Source organism: Hirundo rustica, chromosome 8 (assembly GCF_015227805.2).
Source record: "Hirundo rustica isolate bHirRus1 chromosome 8, bHirRus1.pri.v3, whole genome shotgun sequence".
Lineage (NCBI taxonomy): Eukaryota > Metazoa > Chordata > Aves > Passeriformes > Hirundinidae > Hirundo > Hirundo rustica.
In genome coordinates, this window is record NC_053457.1 from 22206420 (window position 1) to 22221983 (window position 15564).

The window sequence follows — 15564 nt, forward strand, 5'->3', positions numbered from 1 at the left end:
GGAGAATGTGATGGGGTTGCTCCTGTGCAAGGAGCTGCTGTCCCCACCTCTGTATCACATACTGTGTTCAGATACTTCCCAGCACCAGCCTTCAGTTTTAGTCTGGGTCAGAGGGTGACAAGTTTTCCTTTCTCTGCTGAGTCACAGCTGGAGTGGCCATTTCTGTAGCCCCCTCAGCAGTTCCTCCTCTCCCAAGCCAAACCAGCCTCCCTTGCCTTGCTGTTGGGGAAGATTTACGAATCCACAGCCCATGCAGTGCTTTCCATGATATTAAGGTCATCTCCTTTTCCACCGGAGAGAATTGTGTCCCGCTTGATCCTCTGCTTTTGGCTGAAGCTCCTGTGCCACTGGGAATTGTGATGAACAGAGGTGCCAACCTGCCTTGGCCACCACGGCTGCGTGTGACCTGATGTGTGCACGAACTGTATGATATGGGGGTGTCTGTGTTCACCTGCGGTTGTGTTAGAGTTTGTTTCTTCCAACCTTTCTGCTTACAAAGCTTGAGCCTTGCTTGGATCCTGCTGTGGAGCAGGATCTCAGCGACCTCTTGCACAAAAGCCTCTGGCTCCATTGTGCCTCTCCAGGCCGTTCTTCAGCGGCAGCACAAGAGGGGGCTGGCAGCACATGCTGCGGGACAGGACCTCCTGCCCGCCCCGCAGCCCCGGGGGCCCCGCGCCAGATGTGCTGGGGGCAGGCTTGGAGACGCCTGGTTCTTCCTCCCTGGCTACATCTGGCAGATGGAGGCGGTGGGAAGCTGGGACTATAAATAAGGTGAACGAAAACATAAAGAGCACTGAGAAGGCTGGGGAAGGATGTCCTCAAAATCAAAAATCGGCTCTGCAGCTAGCCCCTAGCATGGTCCTCCAGCTCTAAGGAGAGTCCCTGCCTGCATCCAGGGCCAAGCAGAGCAGTCACAAGGCAAGCTGAATCCTTTCCCTTTCTTTTTCAAGTTAGTTTTTTGCTACTGGCATCCTCTTACCATTCTTCAGAGCCAGACCCTGGTAGCCAGTCCTTCAGGCTCATGCCTCTGGGGCTGGTGCTCCTTCCTGCAGAACCTGCAGCCCGGAAGTTTGTCTCCTAGAGTGTGGAAATTTGGGTAATGGAGGCAAAGTGGAGATGGACGGAGTTCCCTTGTCCCACATTGAACAGAATCTGACTTTCATTCTCTAGTAGCTTGTGACTCTCTAAGGGCTGGGGAAGGAGGAGCAAGGGCGCAGAGACACATGCTCACAACTGGGACTGACAAGGCACAGAAAGGCCATCTGCAACAATGAGCCCAAGCGGGCATGCAGCTTATTGATCCCACCCCACCACGGGACTGGCTGCCAGCTAGCCAGAAATATGGAGCATGCTCATCTGCACCCAGGGAGTCTTCATCAACAAAACCAGGACAGAGCCTCTGCCTCCCTCATCCATCAGGCTGAGGCATTCCTTATTTCTCAGGTTAGATGTTTTCCCAGTCCAGGGATGTCAGTGCAATGGGGGTCAAAGGGCTTGGTGGGAACGAGCCCTGTTCCTCTAACAACAGAACACTATCTCTGCTTACCCTGTGGCCAAGGTCATCAGCTGAATCCCGAAAACCCACCTGCTCTTTCTGGGAGGCAGGGTTTTATGGCAGAGGAGCTGCAGTTTATGGCACCGTGGAGAAATATGTTGGATGCGCTTGGCAACAGCAAATGGAAAGTTAGTCTATTAAACAGTAAATTATCCCTCCAATGCATCTTCATTGAGGAAGGTTAATGAGTGGCTGCAGGCAGAGTGAGTGGGAAAGAGCGTGTGTGTACGCACAGCGCGGATGTGGAACAATTGCTGCATCTGGGGACGCTGGAGCCCCTGATCCAACAATAGCATTTCCATGTGCAAGGCGCTTCACAGACACCTCCTCGCGTGTGGTTTATTCAAACCAGCTTGCGCTGCGCCGCAGAGCTCCCAGGCGGTCGGTGTGTCCAGCCGTGCTGGGAACAGCATCTCTTCATCTGCATCTGGGCTGCTTGGTGCAAATGTTTTCCTTGTGGGCTAGAGCTGGTTTTGGGAACCCAGGCTGTGGGGCTCAGCCCCTCTGTTGAGTCACGCCGCAAAGCAGGGATGCAGCGCCTCGCAGACTGTCCCCCTCCTGCTGTTCCACAATTGTTCAAGGCAGTGAGAGACTGGGTTCCTCCTACCTGGATGGTCCGTGTGGTGTTAGGCTGGGACCGAATCCACCTGCTTGGGAGTCTTGGCATCTCCTGCATCATCTCAGAGCAGTCAGTGGATGCTGTTCCTTTCACTTGGTCCCAATGGTGAAGGTCACCAGGCAGTAGAGCTGCCCAGCTCCTGCAGTCAGTCAGCACCTTTGCAGAGCAATGTTTGGGAGGGTGTTGTTGGTGGTGTTCACAGGGCAACACTGGCAGTGTCTAGTGGGTGGTGCTGGCTATGCTCACGGGCAGTGCAGGCAGTTTGCAAGGCAATGCTGGCCACGTTCACAGGGTGATGCTCTTGCTGTTTGTGAGGGAGGGCTCATCCCTGGAAAGACAGGAAAGAGCGCATCCCAGCCCTGCCTGCTGCTGCCAACCAGGCGAGATTTACTGTGATCCCAGTGCCCCCAGCTGCCCACACCACTCTATAATTGACTCATCAAGGGCATTGTGTGCTACAGGAGCCCAACAGGTACCCTAATGGGGCTGACACGCCGGCCCGCTCCCACACAATGCCTCACTCTCCCAAGCCCAGTGTGCCTGGCAGGACAAAGGCAGCCTGGCCTCCCAGCATGAGCCAAGCTGGCCAGGCATGACAGATGTGGCCTGGGACAGCCCGACAGCCCACCCTGCACAAAATCTCTTGGGGACGCTAAGATGCTGAAGGTTATGGCCACTCTGCTCCCAGCACATCTCCACCTGGGTCTTATGATCACCAATCCCCAAACACGAGCTGCTGGTGGAAGGTAGGGTTCAAAGCACAGCCCCAGTGCAAGGGATGACAGATCCTGCTGTTGGCAATGCTCCTCAGCAGGGAGGTTGGAGCAGGCACCGTGCACACGTGCTTGTGTTGTGTTTCCGTGGCAAGGCTTTGGTAGTAGGGGGACTTCTGTGAGAAGCTGCTAGAAGCTTTCTCCATGTCCAGTGGTACCAGTGGCAGTCAGCTTCAAGATGGATTGACCACTGGCCAAGGCTGAGCCCATCAGTGATGGTGGCAGCAGCTCTGGGATAATGTATGTAAGAAAGGGAAAAGTTTCTGCACACCATCAGCAGCAGCTGTGGAGAAGAAAGAATATGTGAGAGGAACAACTCTGCAGATACAAAGGTCAGTGAAAGAAGGGGAGGAGGGGGTGTTCCAGGCACCAGAGCAGAGATTCCCCTGCAGCCTCTGGTGAAGCCCAGGGTGAGGCAGGATGTACCCCTGCAGCCCACGGAGGTCCACAGTGAAGAAGAAATTCACCTGCAGCCTGTGAATGACCTCACACCAGAGCTGGCAGATGCCCAAGGGAGGAATGTGAGAAGTCCCTGTCCTGAGGAGGAAGAAACAGCAGAGACGAAGTGTGATGAACGGACCACAGCTCTTATTCCCCATCCTCTTGTGTCACTGCTGGGGAGGAGGTAGAGAAAACTGGGAGTGAAGCTGAGCCCAGGAAGATGAGAGGGATGGGGAAAGGTGTTTCTAAGATTAGGTTTTACTTCTTATTATCCTACTCTGATCTGAGGAGTAGTGAATCTAACCAATTTCCCCAAGTCAAGTTCTGTTTTGCATGGTACAAAGGGGCCAAGGTGTGCTGCCTCCCCTCTGCATGCCCAAATCCAGGGTACAGCACACTGCCTTGAAGCCCAGGCATGCTGGAAGGTGCTATCACGGGACCCAGTGCCAGCCCAGCCCACGGGAGAGCTAACAGGGGCAAGCTGTGACCCATCCTGGGTGGACGAAATGCCAGGATGCTGCCCTGGGGGGCTTGGCTTAAAACTGGCAACAGTTTTTTGTTTGAAGCTTTGTAGCTGCTTCGCATCTCTTTGCACGACAGGTCTGGCGCGTACCCTGGAACCCTTCCCCGGATCTTCCCATGAAAACTCCTACAAAAAAAAGCTTCTGCTTCATTTTAACCAAACCCAGAGCCCATCAGACGATCCAGATGGTCTATCTCTCTATCAAGCAGTTTGGCCCAAATCCCAGTGGCAGACGGCAGGACCAGGCCTCCCCTGATAAAGAAGTTTGGGGTTTATTTTTCTCCCTGCTCCTCATCCATATTCAGAGGAACCCTGGGATTTTCCTGGGCAGCTGTTGCTCTCTGAGGCCCACCCCGTCAGGGTGCCTGGGTGACTTGGGATCACCCAAATGCATCAGGGGCTGAGGCGTGGGAGGAGGATCTTGGTGCGCAGCCCGTCCCCCGACACTGCTGTCCTGGCTCACCCACCCGTGTTGTGTTGGCAGCCCTGGAAGGGTGTTGCTTTTGCAGCTGGAGCAGATGCTGAGGGGTTGGCCACGGCTGGCAGCCCAGCTCAGTGGGATGCACCGTGGTGCCGGGGCGTGGGGCACTCTGCGTGGCAGGCGGAGGCAGAAAGCTCACAGAGAACAGTGGGAGCTGAGGTACCTGCAAGAAAAAATGTGGATGTCGGTCTGAAATGGAGTTTTCAGCTTCCCAGTCCTGCACTCCCACTGGAACTGGGACAGGGATGGCGGGCTCCAGGCAAGCCCTGCCGGCAGCTCCCTTTGCCAAGACCACAGCCCGGTGTAAGTGACTGGGTGTTGCTGCAGCTGGACAGAGAGATGGAGGGAGCCTGCTGTTTCTGCAGATCACAAGGATTTGCCTGAGGCAAGTGCTGCAAAAAAAACGAAGGAAACAAGATCCCTCCATCCCTCCTGCCTTCCTGCCAGCACCAGAGGTAAAGGGCAGGTTAGGAAGACCCGGTTCTGCTCTGCCAGCCAAGGGGTGAAGTGGAGGGCAAAGGTGGGCGATCACAAGGTCACACTGATAGCAGCCTTTGGGGGACACCAAGCCATTCTGCAACAACCTTCACCCCCCAGAATTCAGCCAACGTCTACAGTTCAGCCCCCCCCCCTTCAGGTGCCATTGATGCCAGGGTGTCCCTGGGAGCCCCAGGACAGGCTGCAGGGCCACCTCTGCAGAAGCTATGCCAGCAAGGGGTCGGCTCCCAGAGTCCTGGGAAGCAGCTCATCTTCCTTGCTGTCAGGGCTGCTGGGTAGCAACGAGGAACAAATCCCTTTCATCCATCTCAGGCACAGCTTCCTCCTGGGACTGGGGCCAGAGGAAGGAGATGTCACGAAAATGCAGACAGATGATGGGAGCCAGCATTTGGGATGGAAAAGAGCTGCTGATCTGGGCCAAGCTGGTGCAACCCTGTGTGTGTGTGAGGTGGCCCTCGCTGGAGCAGGACCCCAGGCAGACACCTCCCTCTTGCCCTGATTAAGGAGCTTGTGGAGCTCCATGTGCAGAGAGCATTGATTTAAGAGGCACTCCGGCCCCTGGGACCTGCCACCATCCCTGCAAATATCCACCATGCCCTGTTTCACTGGGGTGTCCATGCTCACACACCACCCTCCCACTGTGGTACAGCGCAGCAGGCTCCCATCTCCCCTCCTTCTGTGGATTTCCTCTCTGAGGAGGACATTTGTAGCAGTTGCTGCCAGAAGCCGGGGCTGTGTCGGGCACATGAAAATACCTGTTGTTTTATTTAAGGGCTCGGCCCTTGGAGCCATGAGGTTACAAGTGTTTCACGTGTCATTAATAAAACAAGTGACCAGCCCTCCTGGTTACACCCTCCTGCCTTGCATTTGCAGATCTCGGGGGAAAATGGAAGGCAATAAAATGAATGCAATGTTTGCGTTTCTGAGATGTCAACTGTTGAGGGACAAACTTATAAGATTTCTTGGCTTCACTTCCTTTTGCATTGAAATAGGTGCATTTGGCTTTTCCCTTTTCCCTTTAGGTTAGCCAAAAAGACATTTTGGTTACTTGACTTTTAAGGATGTTCCTCTGGGATGGAAAAGAACATAGCTAATGCCGCAGCCAGGACTTCAAGATCTGCTGTTTGTGTGTGGGGCAAAGCACAAAGCAGAGCTGCCCCCAAGTCCCCTCTGCACGCTGGGGCGCCGAGCCGCGGAATTCCCACTCACGGGCCAGGCACCATTCCCGGCTGACGAGCGCCAGCCTGGCGCGCGGTCCCCGTGGGCTGCCCGGTCCCCGTGCCTCACCCGGACACTGTGGACGATGGGATGGGGTTTCAGGATGCCGGGTGGGAGACAGGCCAAGGCTCCCTTCAGTACATCAGGGGATGAGAAAGCTTTCTGCACCCCCGAGGAGAGGTGGGAATGCTCTGCCTGCGGCTGTTTCTCGCCGGGGTGCCGCTGCCGCTGCCTCTCCCGGAGAAGTCGTGTGCCCCGCGAACCCATCCCTGTCCCGATCCGAAGCCCACCTTCCCGCACGGTCGGGGCGGCGCAGAGCCCCGACGGCTCCGGCCCCCGGGCCGCCCGTGCCGTGCCCGGCCAGGACCGCCGCTACCTCCGCCGCCGCGGGTACCGGGGGCGCGGGGAGGGGCTCGGGCGGCGGCGGGGGGGCCCGTCGGGGCGGGCAGGGCGGGAGGGAGGAGCCAGCGCGGGGGCTGAGCCTGGGCTGCGGGATGGGGCGGCAGTGAGGGTGGGCGGGTGCGCGCCGACGGGGCTTTCGCCCCGCAGCCGAGCCGCGCCGCGTCGAGCCCGGCTCCGCTGCCTCCGCTCCGCTGCCCGGTGATGCGCAGCGGCCGCACCCCCTGACCCTACCGCCCGCTGCCATGGCGGCCCCGACCCCCGGGGGCCCGGCGGGGGTCCCGGCGGGGCTGCGGGCCGCCGCCTGGCTGCTGGCGTGCGCCGCGCTGTGCCGGGGCCGCGCCGCCGCCTGCCCGCCGCTGTGCGCCTGCAGCGGCACCACGGTGGACTGCCACGGCTCGGCCCTGCGCGCCGTGCCCCGGAGCATCCCCCGCGGCACCGAGCGCCTGTGAGTACCGCCGGGCTTTGTCCGCCGCCGGCGGGCGGGCGGCGACGAGGGTGCGGGAGCCCGGCGGGGCGCCGGGGCCGGGGGCGCGTCCGAGGGCGTGTGTCCCAAAGCGCGTGGGGAAGGAGTGCCCCGCGGGGCCGCGTGGGCGAGAACCCCGCGGGAGGTGCGGGACGGGCTCAGCAGCCTGCCGGGAGCGTGTGCGGGAGCCCGTCAGGGGATGCGTGCGGAAGGGGCTGTTCGCGGCCGGGGTGTGCAGCAGCCTCTCTGGGGTGTGCGCGAGTGCCCGCCGGCTCTGTTAGGGGCAGTCAGTGCGTGTGTAAATGCCCGCGGGGCCCTGGACGGCCGCCCAAAAGGCGCCTGTGCAAGAACCTCGTGGGGTGGGTGATGTGCGGTGTCCCGCTACGCCCGGGGTTGCGTGTCCGTAAATTCCCGTCCAGGGGATGCGTGTGCGAGGGCCTGTTAGGTGAGTTTACGTGTACCATCCCCTTCCTGAGGGAGCTGCAGTAGCCCGTCGAGGTGGAGAGCGGGGTGTGCGTGTAACCCTTTCTCTGTGTGAGGGTCGTGCAAGGGCTCCGGCATGTGCAAGACCCCGCGTTTGCCAGTCTTTGTGCAAGTATGTGGAGCGGGGCTGGGATTAGAGCAGTGCCCGAGGGAGCGGGTTGCTCCGGGGCGGCATTTCCGCCGGGGCAGCCCAGAATGGACCGGGCGTGTGGGTCCGCCAGCCCCATGGCACCCCTCGGCAGGTGTGGCCACCGCTCCAGTGACTTGTCAAAGGGGAGTTACACAGCCACAGGGGTTCTCTGAGGGATCCTGTCATCCCAAGTCCCTACCTGTGCTGGGCACCCTTTTGTCCCCAGGAAGCTCTCCTGGGAGTGCTGCACATCTTGTTAGGATCAGGTCTCACTGCCCCAGCTCATCCTGAGACTCCCCCACGGTGAGACCAGCCTTCAGCCGTGCAGATCACCCCTCGTGAGCCAGACAGCTCACCCATCCTCTCCAGTCCCCTGTGCCTGCACCTCACTGCTCATCAAATCCCTTGCCACGTCCTCATGGGTGCTGGGAGGTGTCCCTGGCTCTCTAAGTTGGGCCCCCATGAGGAAGGCTTTTCTCTCAGTCATGATCCAGCCGGCTGTGTGGGTCCTGTGTTACCTGCTGAGACACCCCGAGCAGGAGGGGGTGTCTCTGCTGCTGTGCCTGGCCGGGCAGGTCTGCCTGCCTGGGGTTCTGTGGCTGCACGGGGCCCCCACCCAGGGAGAGCAGCATGAGCTGAACGTGTCCAGCCTGCTGCTGGCAGCAGGTTCCTGGCACGCAGGAATCCAGTCCGGGCAGGAGAGCGGGCTGAGCCCAGCCTCTTCCCTCTACTCAGTAGCAGCAGTAGAGCATAGTGGCACAGTAGCTGCCTGGCTCTGGGGCCAGGCTGCTTCCACATCCCCCTTGCAGTGCAGGGAAGTGTTGACTGCTATCTCCTTGGGCAGCAGAGCTGCAGGATATGTTGTAGGACAGCCACACACGGTGCTCCTGGCTCTGTGCTGTGCTGTTTGCATCTCCCGGAGTGTGGCTGTGCCCTTTGCCTGCAGATTGACAGAGAGGGCTAGTGCAGGCAAGGACTGCATGCACGGACTGCAGGCAGCCTGGCAGCTGCCAGGGCTGCACCCAGCGTGCAGCATCAAGAGCTCTGCAGGATACCACTTTAGAGTTTTCTTTTCTTCTACCATAATTATCCTCATACAAATGATTATTACCCAGCATGGCAACCAGGCTGCTCTGAGTTGCCATCCCATAGACCAAGTCTGAGACAGGTTCCCCCTTTCTGCTGTGCCCAGGGCAGGGGGAAGGTTTATGCATAGCCTGCACTAGCCCTTTCTGCCTCTTGGAGAGCGTAATGGGGTCCTTGGCATCAGCCGTCCATGCACCTGGGTGCAGGGTCCTGGGGGGTGTTGGCATCGAGTCCTCACCCCTGCCCGCTGGGCAGGTGCTCAGCACTGCTCAAATGAAGCAGCGTTGGAGTGAGCTAATGGAGGATTGCCCTTGTTGGGTTTATCCTGTTCGGGCAGGGCATCTCTCCTGCTCTGGCAGTGGGTCCTGCTTCCTGTCTCCCGTTCTGCCTGCACTGTTGCCTGTTGCCATTCAGCAGCATTGGGTTTTCTGGATTTTAATGCAGCTGGCGATGCCGGATCTTCTGTCTGGATTGAGCTAGACATGCTTGCTCTCTCGTGGGTGTTGTCTGCTGGATAACTACTTCCTGCTGTTTTGCACACCCGTGCAGGTGCTTGAGGGTGTCTGTGCAGAGCAGGTCTAGCTCCTAGCAGTGAAATCCTGCTGTAACAGCTCGTAAGTGAGTTTCAATTCCCTGTAAGCAGGCTGCAACCTTGCAGTCTTCAACTTCCCAGTGTTCAATGGAGCAAGGTCAGCAGAGGGGAGCCACAGGGGAGTTTGCAGCAGGGTCTGTGCTCGGGACTTGCTCTCTCCACGAGTCAGCTCTCTGTGGGAAGTCATCCTCTTCCAGTGCCCTCCACTGCATGCTTCTTTTCCCAAGCCCTGAGATGCACAGCATGAGCAGTGCCAACCTCACCGTGCATCCCACAGTGCCAGTGAGCAGTGGTGTCCCTGCTGTTGGATTTCTTGCCCGTTGCATTTCATGCCAGTACTGTGTTTGGAGCCTCCAGGCTTTCTCCAGCCTCCTGCCTGGCTGAGCCCCTGGACAGGGCAGCACTGCTGCTGCAGCCATGCCTGCTTGGCACTGCCGTTGTGGGAACTCAGCAGCATCCTGTGACAAGGTTTGTGCTCTGTCACTTCTGAAATACACCCTTTTCCTTTGAAGAACAGGGAATTAACCTGCCTTGCAGAGTCACTGCACCTTTGGAGAATCATGGGCTTGGGGAAAACTGTCTTGTCTTCTGCTTCACTTTGCCGTGTGATATCTTCCTGGTAGGTGCTGTGCTGTTGGTAGAGAGTAAGGGCTGCAGATGTGTCTAGGATGGACCATGAGTGATGGTTGCCTGGAGGGGACACAGGACCCCTCTTCCTTTGTGCCAGGGCACAGCACATTGCTCCCTAAGTGCCTTTTAGTCTGCAACCCAACATAAATGGGGGCTATGCCCCTGTCCACTGACGGGATTGGGGCTGAGCAAGGTGGGGAGCAGCAAAGTTTCTGGGCACTTTGCACAGATGCCTGTGCTCCTGCCTACACCTCTGGCAAGCACAACAGAGACCTGAAGGCTTTGTAGGCAGGATGGGGTGATAATCCTCCAGCACTACAGTGTTATCTGCCTCCAGGAGTCCCTCAGGCCCCAGCCAACAGAGAAGAGTTGTGGGAGACGTTTGCAGTTTCCTTCCCCATTAGCTTGCTTTTCTTTTCTTCCTTTGAAATTGTCTCTGAAGAGCAGACTGCCCTGTTGAGGAGGTGGATAGCTGTCCCCACTCCAGCAGGATCAGTGCAAATTTGCAAACTCTTAAATGGCAGTTTCCAGCCCAGCTCTTTACTTGTAAGAGATTAATTGACTGTGATGGTGTTGCACTCTCTCCTGCTATTGATTTTTTGGCTGACAGCTGCGAATTGCCCCACTTGCCCCTTTTGCCTCCTCTCCGATGAGCTGAACATCCCCCTTCTCATTGTGGGCTGTGCTGTGTCCCTCCCCGCATTTGGAAGGCAGCAGAGCTGGGTTTGGGGGTCCCCATCACTGCATCCCTCTTGGCTCTGGATTTTCCTTTGCAGGGTCCCTGGCCTCAGCATTTAATGGGGTTTCTGTTTGCCTTGCTCCCAAACTTTGGGTTTTGCCTGTGCTGAAATGGGCCCCATGCAGTCTGTAGCCAGCCTGCCATCCCTCTGTGTGCATTGGTGGAGGGAAGGGGTGCTGAGCTACGGCCTTTGGGTGCAGGAGCACCATGCCAGGGCAGCTGCACCTGAAGCACTCTTGCATCACCATCCCTTGCTCAAATTCCAGCAGCAAGCTCTTGTTCAGGGCATGTTTAATCCATCCACCTGCATCTACCTCTCACCAGTTAATCAAAACGTCTCGCAGCAGCCAGGCTGGTGCATCACAGCAGCACTCCTGTGTTCCACACCAGTTGTTGGGCTGCTTCTCCTTTCAGGGGCTTCGGGCAATGCTCGTTCTTCAGAAGCACCTTGAGGAAGGCAACCTCTCCCTTCCCTGAAGTGCCTGGGCAAGTTCTCAGTGAGCAGTCTGGTTGCAGAGGGTCTGCACAGGCTCTGCAGAGCTCTGGAGCAGGATGCAGGACCTTTGTCCAGCCAGGGCGGTGCTTGGCTGGCCCTGCAGCCCTCAGCTCTCAGGAGAGCCAGTGCTGGGTGCTGGGAGGATGCAGGCTGGCTTGGGAAGGTAGCCTGCCCAGCCCACTGCAGTGGCTTCCTTGGGAGCCTTCCTGGACAGAGGAAATTTGCAATTCTATTCCAATTTCTCCCTTCAGCTACGTCCAAGGCAGATGCTGTCTATATATTGCCATGGTAACGCTGCGTTCTCACTCTCTATGGAATTGCATGCTGGAAAAATATTAGTTTAAAAAACTATGTCGTGTTTGTATTGACTGAAGTGGAGGCTGATAGTGGAGGATCTATTGTCCCCTGGTTGGGAAAAGTCACCAGTAACAGGCAATAAAGCCAGGCAGATTGGCCTCTGGTGACCACTTCTCACCCCACACAGCAATTGCTTCCCTATAAACCCTTCTCTGGCTCTGCTTTATTGCATCCTTTAAAACAGATATTTTTGCCTTAAATGTGCTGCCACTTTGGTCCTCCAGAGTGATGCATTGTGCTAACAGCGATTCCCTGCTGCTGAGGTGGGAGCAAGGAAGGGGAATTGCTTCCAGCTTTAATTGTGGGTCTCTCACGTGCACCTTCAGATGCTGCTGCTGTGCCCAGAGGCTGCAGCCCCAGGGTGGGCTGGGCACGGTGGCCGTGGTGCCAGCGCAGGGCAGCACACACAGAAACAGTCCAGTTACAGAAGCAGACTCCTAACAGGACGTGCATTTGCTTTGAGTTTCATTCTCCTCTATTTCATTGTTTCCTATCAAAACTCTGGCCGGCAGAAGAGTGAGGCAGCTATAAAAGGCAAAGGCAAATGCGTGAGGGACCCCCACAGGGCAGCAGAACCTGCAGCCTGAGGGAAGAGAAGGGATTTGGGGTACCAGAAGGGTGGTGTGGGCAGGGAAAGGGTGTCCTGTCCAGGGAAAGGTGTACAGGCCCATGACCTCTCACTGAAGAGGGGCTTTTCCTGTACCCTTGCTCTGATTTGCTCTCTGGCAGACTGCTGGAGGAGAGTCCTGGAGCAGGACGTGCATGTGGGCAACCAGGGGAGCCTTTGTCTTGCTTCTGAGTCCTTCATGGTTCCCTGCCCGCTCCAGAGGTGCTTAGTGCTGCGGACACATCCTCTCGATCTTTATTGCTACTGAAACAACCTTTCATAAAACCTGAGAGGCAAGGAGATGTTTCTGTGCGCGTTTTGCTGAAAAGCCGTAAAAACCACAGTTGTGCGTTGGCAAATGGCCTCATCCCAGGGGATGTCAGGCCCAGATCACTGCTCCCTGGCAGGCTTCCAGGGCGAGTAGCTCCAAGGCCAGCTCTGGCAGCTGGCCCTGTCCCCACTCGAGGGACAGCCAGGGTGGGAGTGGTGAGGGGAGCAGAGCTTTTCCTGCTGTACAGCACCAGGATGCCAGTTAGCAATGGGAGCAGTAAGGATAGCCCGGTCCTTGGGGTTGTGGCCCTGCTGGAAGTGAGGTGGGATGAGGGGACCTCTCCATGGTGTTGGTGTGGGGCTGGCCCAAGGCTGTCCCCTCAGGAATCATCTCAGACCTCCCTGCTGCCTTCAGGCTCTGAGGCTGTGCTGACTATCTGCTTCCCCAGCATGCATTTTGGATGCACTTGCTGCTCAAAATAGCAGAGGCAAGTGTCCTATGGGGAAGAGAGGCTGCTCGAGGAGGAAGATCAGAAAAAGGGAAGATTAATTTTTAAAGCAGTGCAGCCAAGGAGCAGCCCTGGGCACCAGGAGTGAGAGAGATGCAAGCTCCCGGCCCTGGATATTTCTGGGTTGGAGGAAGTCCTACCTCCCAAATGGGATGTTCCAGGAGACCCATCTGATCTGGGATTGAGTAGGCACCTATAACTGAGCAGTTCAGGTGTGCCTGTCCTCTCTTTCCTGGTGTGAGCTGCTCCAGGAGGAACGAGCCAAAGAGGTTTTGCAGGGGCAGGTGTAAAGTGGAACTCGATTTGATGAGTGGCAGGATGAAGCCTGAGGGCTGGGCAACCTCCCCTGCCCTAGGAAACAGAGGAGCTACAGAGCAGCTCCTCACCAGGCTACTCAGCGCAGCATTAAAAGCCAAATTTTGTAGGTATCCAGTAAAATCTGTTCTCTTGGCTGAGTCTCAGTTTCCCCATTTGTGAAACAGAAATGCCCCGCTGCCTTTTCTCTCTCCCACTGGGGTTCAGGGAGGTTATTTATTTATTTTTAACCTGAAGGTGGTACAGCACAATGCTGCGTGAGTGTAAAGCATTCCCTGACTGCGAGCAGCTAATGGCTGTGGCATGAACACCCCAGAGAGAAGTTAGGAGAACAGAAAGCCTTCAGGATCCTCACTGCTACTTGCATGATCGATGCTGTTTGTAATGCTTAAAGACCTGTGGTGATGCTAACCTGCTGCAGTACCTCGTAAAAGCCTACAGAGCCTCCCGTGCTCTGGGGGCCGTCGCTGTGCTTGGGATAGCTGAGTTCTCTTTGGCCAAGGACAGCGATTCCTTATGAGCCCACACAGCTGCTCTGGGCTCTGCTCCTTGGGCACCTGCAGGCAGCTGGTAGGGGTGGTGCTGGCAAGGCGTTCACCCCGTGAGTGACACCCCCAAAGGGACTTGCACGTATCCCTTGGGCACCGTGAGAGCTCTGGTCAGCACAGGGATGGGATGGAAAAGGAGAAGAAGGTGCTGAGCCCCTTGTGCAGCTGTGTCAGCCCAGGACGTGTGTGACCGGTGTCCCCTCCCTGAGCAGCGGGCAGCAGCACCCTGTAATTCCCTTGGAGGGGATGAGTTAGCACCCAGCCATGGCCTTACGGGCTCCAGAGAGCTGGTGCTGGTGCTGGTGCTGGTGCTGGTGCTGGTGCTGGTGCTGGTGCTGGTGCTGGTGCTGGAGGGGACCAGCTCTCCCAGGACTGGGAAGGGCCTCTGCCTCACATTTCCTTCTTTGAGCAGCTCAGTGAGCCTGTGCTGGGGCTAAGTTACATTCAAGCAGCTGGGTGAAATCTTGAGAAGACTTGAAAAATGCAATAAAAGTGTAGGATGAAAGGCTGCAGCTGCTCTGTCCCCCAGTGCTGAGCACAGGGGTCAGTCTGGAGTCTGAGCCTCATCCGTGTTTCCATTAGCAGTCCGTGTGATGGGACACGAGCTGCTTGGGACAGTTGAAGATGCCACCAGGCTGGGAGAGATGCAAGAGGGCTGGAGAACGGGCTGAGGTTTCAGAGTGGGCTTGGTGAATGGGAGGAATGAGCTGACAGAAAAGGAGCTGTTGCCTGGGGACTCGAGGAAAATGTTTGGTGGGAGGGAATCACCAACAGCACAGATGAGGAATGGGAGTACAAACAGAGTGAGTCCTGCCCCTGCCAAGTCAGAGGGGCCCTGAGGGAGAGCTGTGCCCTTGGGCTGGGGGATTGCTGCTGGGAAAGAGGCCTGCACGGGCAAGGGAGCAGCCAGATCTCTGCACCGTGGTGGCCTGGGCAGGCAGAGATGGGGTTCATCTGCTGTGGGAGGGGTTCAGGTGAGAGTTTTGTTAATGGTCCTGGAGGCAGGAGCAGTGACACGCTGGAATAAGGCACAGGCTGGTGTCAGTCCCTGTCCTCGAAGGAGCAGTGCGTGCGTCTGCCTGGATTGATGGAGGGTGGCAGAGGTACCGCTGTGGGGAGCGTGACCTTCCAGCCTTCATTTCTCTGCTTCCCTGATTATTATCTGGCACTGCCGGCTCCAGCTGGGGTCAGGGCTCTGGGATGAGGACTGTGGAGATGCTGGGACGGGAGCGAGGCAAGGGCAGGAACGGCAGAGCAGTGAAGACCGTCGACACAGGGACACATCTCATGGACAGCACACCAACCCCACTGGGCACCAGGGCAGGGGCAGCCCTTGCAGCAGGCACCACAGGAGCACGGATCCTTTTCCACCAGCCCCTGCAGTCGCTGCCCAGAGCTGTGGGCACTGTGTTGGCCCTGATGGGCCAGGGCACATTTTGCCCCTGGTGGGTGCAAATGCAGGAATTCATCTCATAGCCTTTCCCTCTACATTCTTAGAAGCGGGATTCCGGGAAGCAGAGCAGTTAGGAATTCTGCCTCAGCAGGAGAGCGGAGCTGAGCCGAGCCACAAGGACAGGAGTCACATGTGTGCGAATAGCTGATGCCTTGCAACAGTGTAGGGATAGTGGGATTGCGCTGTCTGCTCCTTCCCGCTCCTGATAAATCAGTGCCCAGGGAAATATCATTCATGTTGGCTGTATTTAATAAATTAACTCTCAGCACTTGTGCTCTCTGAGGTTGTTACTGAGTTAGTGTAGCTCCAAACCCTGCAAAGGGAAAAGACACATCGGACCCCCTGGGAATGGATAAGCCATCCAAAGCTAGAAACC

At 57.2% G+C, this 15564-nt stretch overlaps 1 protein-coding gene across 1 annotated transcript in view; it reads left to right on the top strand.

Moving 5' to 3' along the window:
- Nucleotides 1–6737: 6737 nt before the first annotated feature.
- Nucleotides 6738–15564, top strand: part of SLIT1 (slit guidance ligand 1) — a 58598-nt gene continuing 49771 nt past the window's right edge. Inside the window, exon 1 of the mRNA XM_040071247.1 lies at nucleotides 6738–6955. Within this exon, the coding sequence (XP_039927181.1) occupies nucleotides 6753–6955 (203 nt within the window). The 5' untranslated portion in view covers nucleotides 6738–6752. The remainder of the gene's footprint in view (nucleotides 6956–15564) is intronic.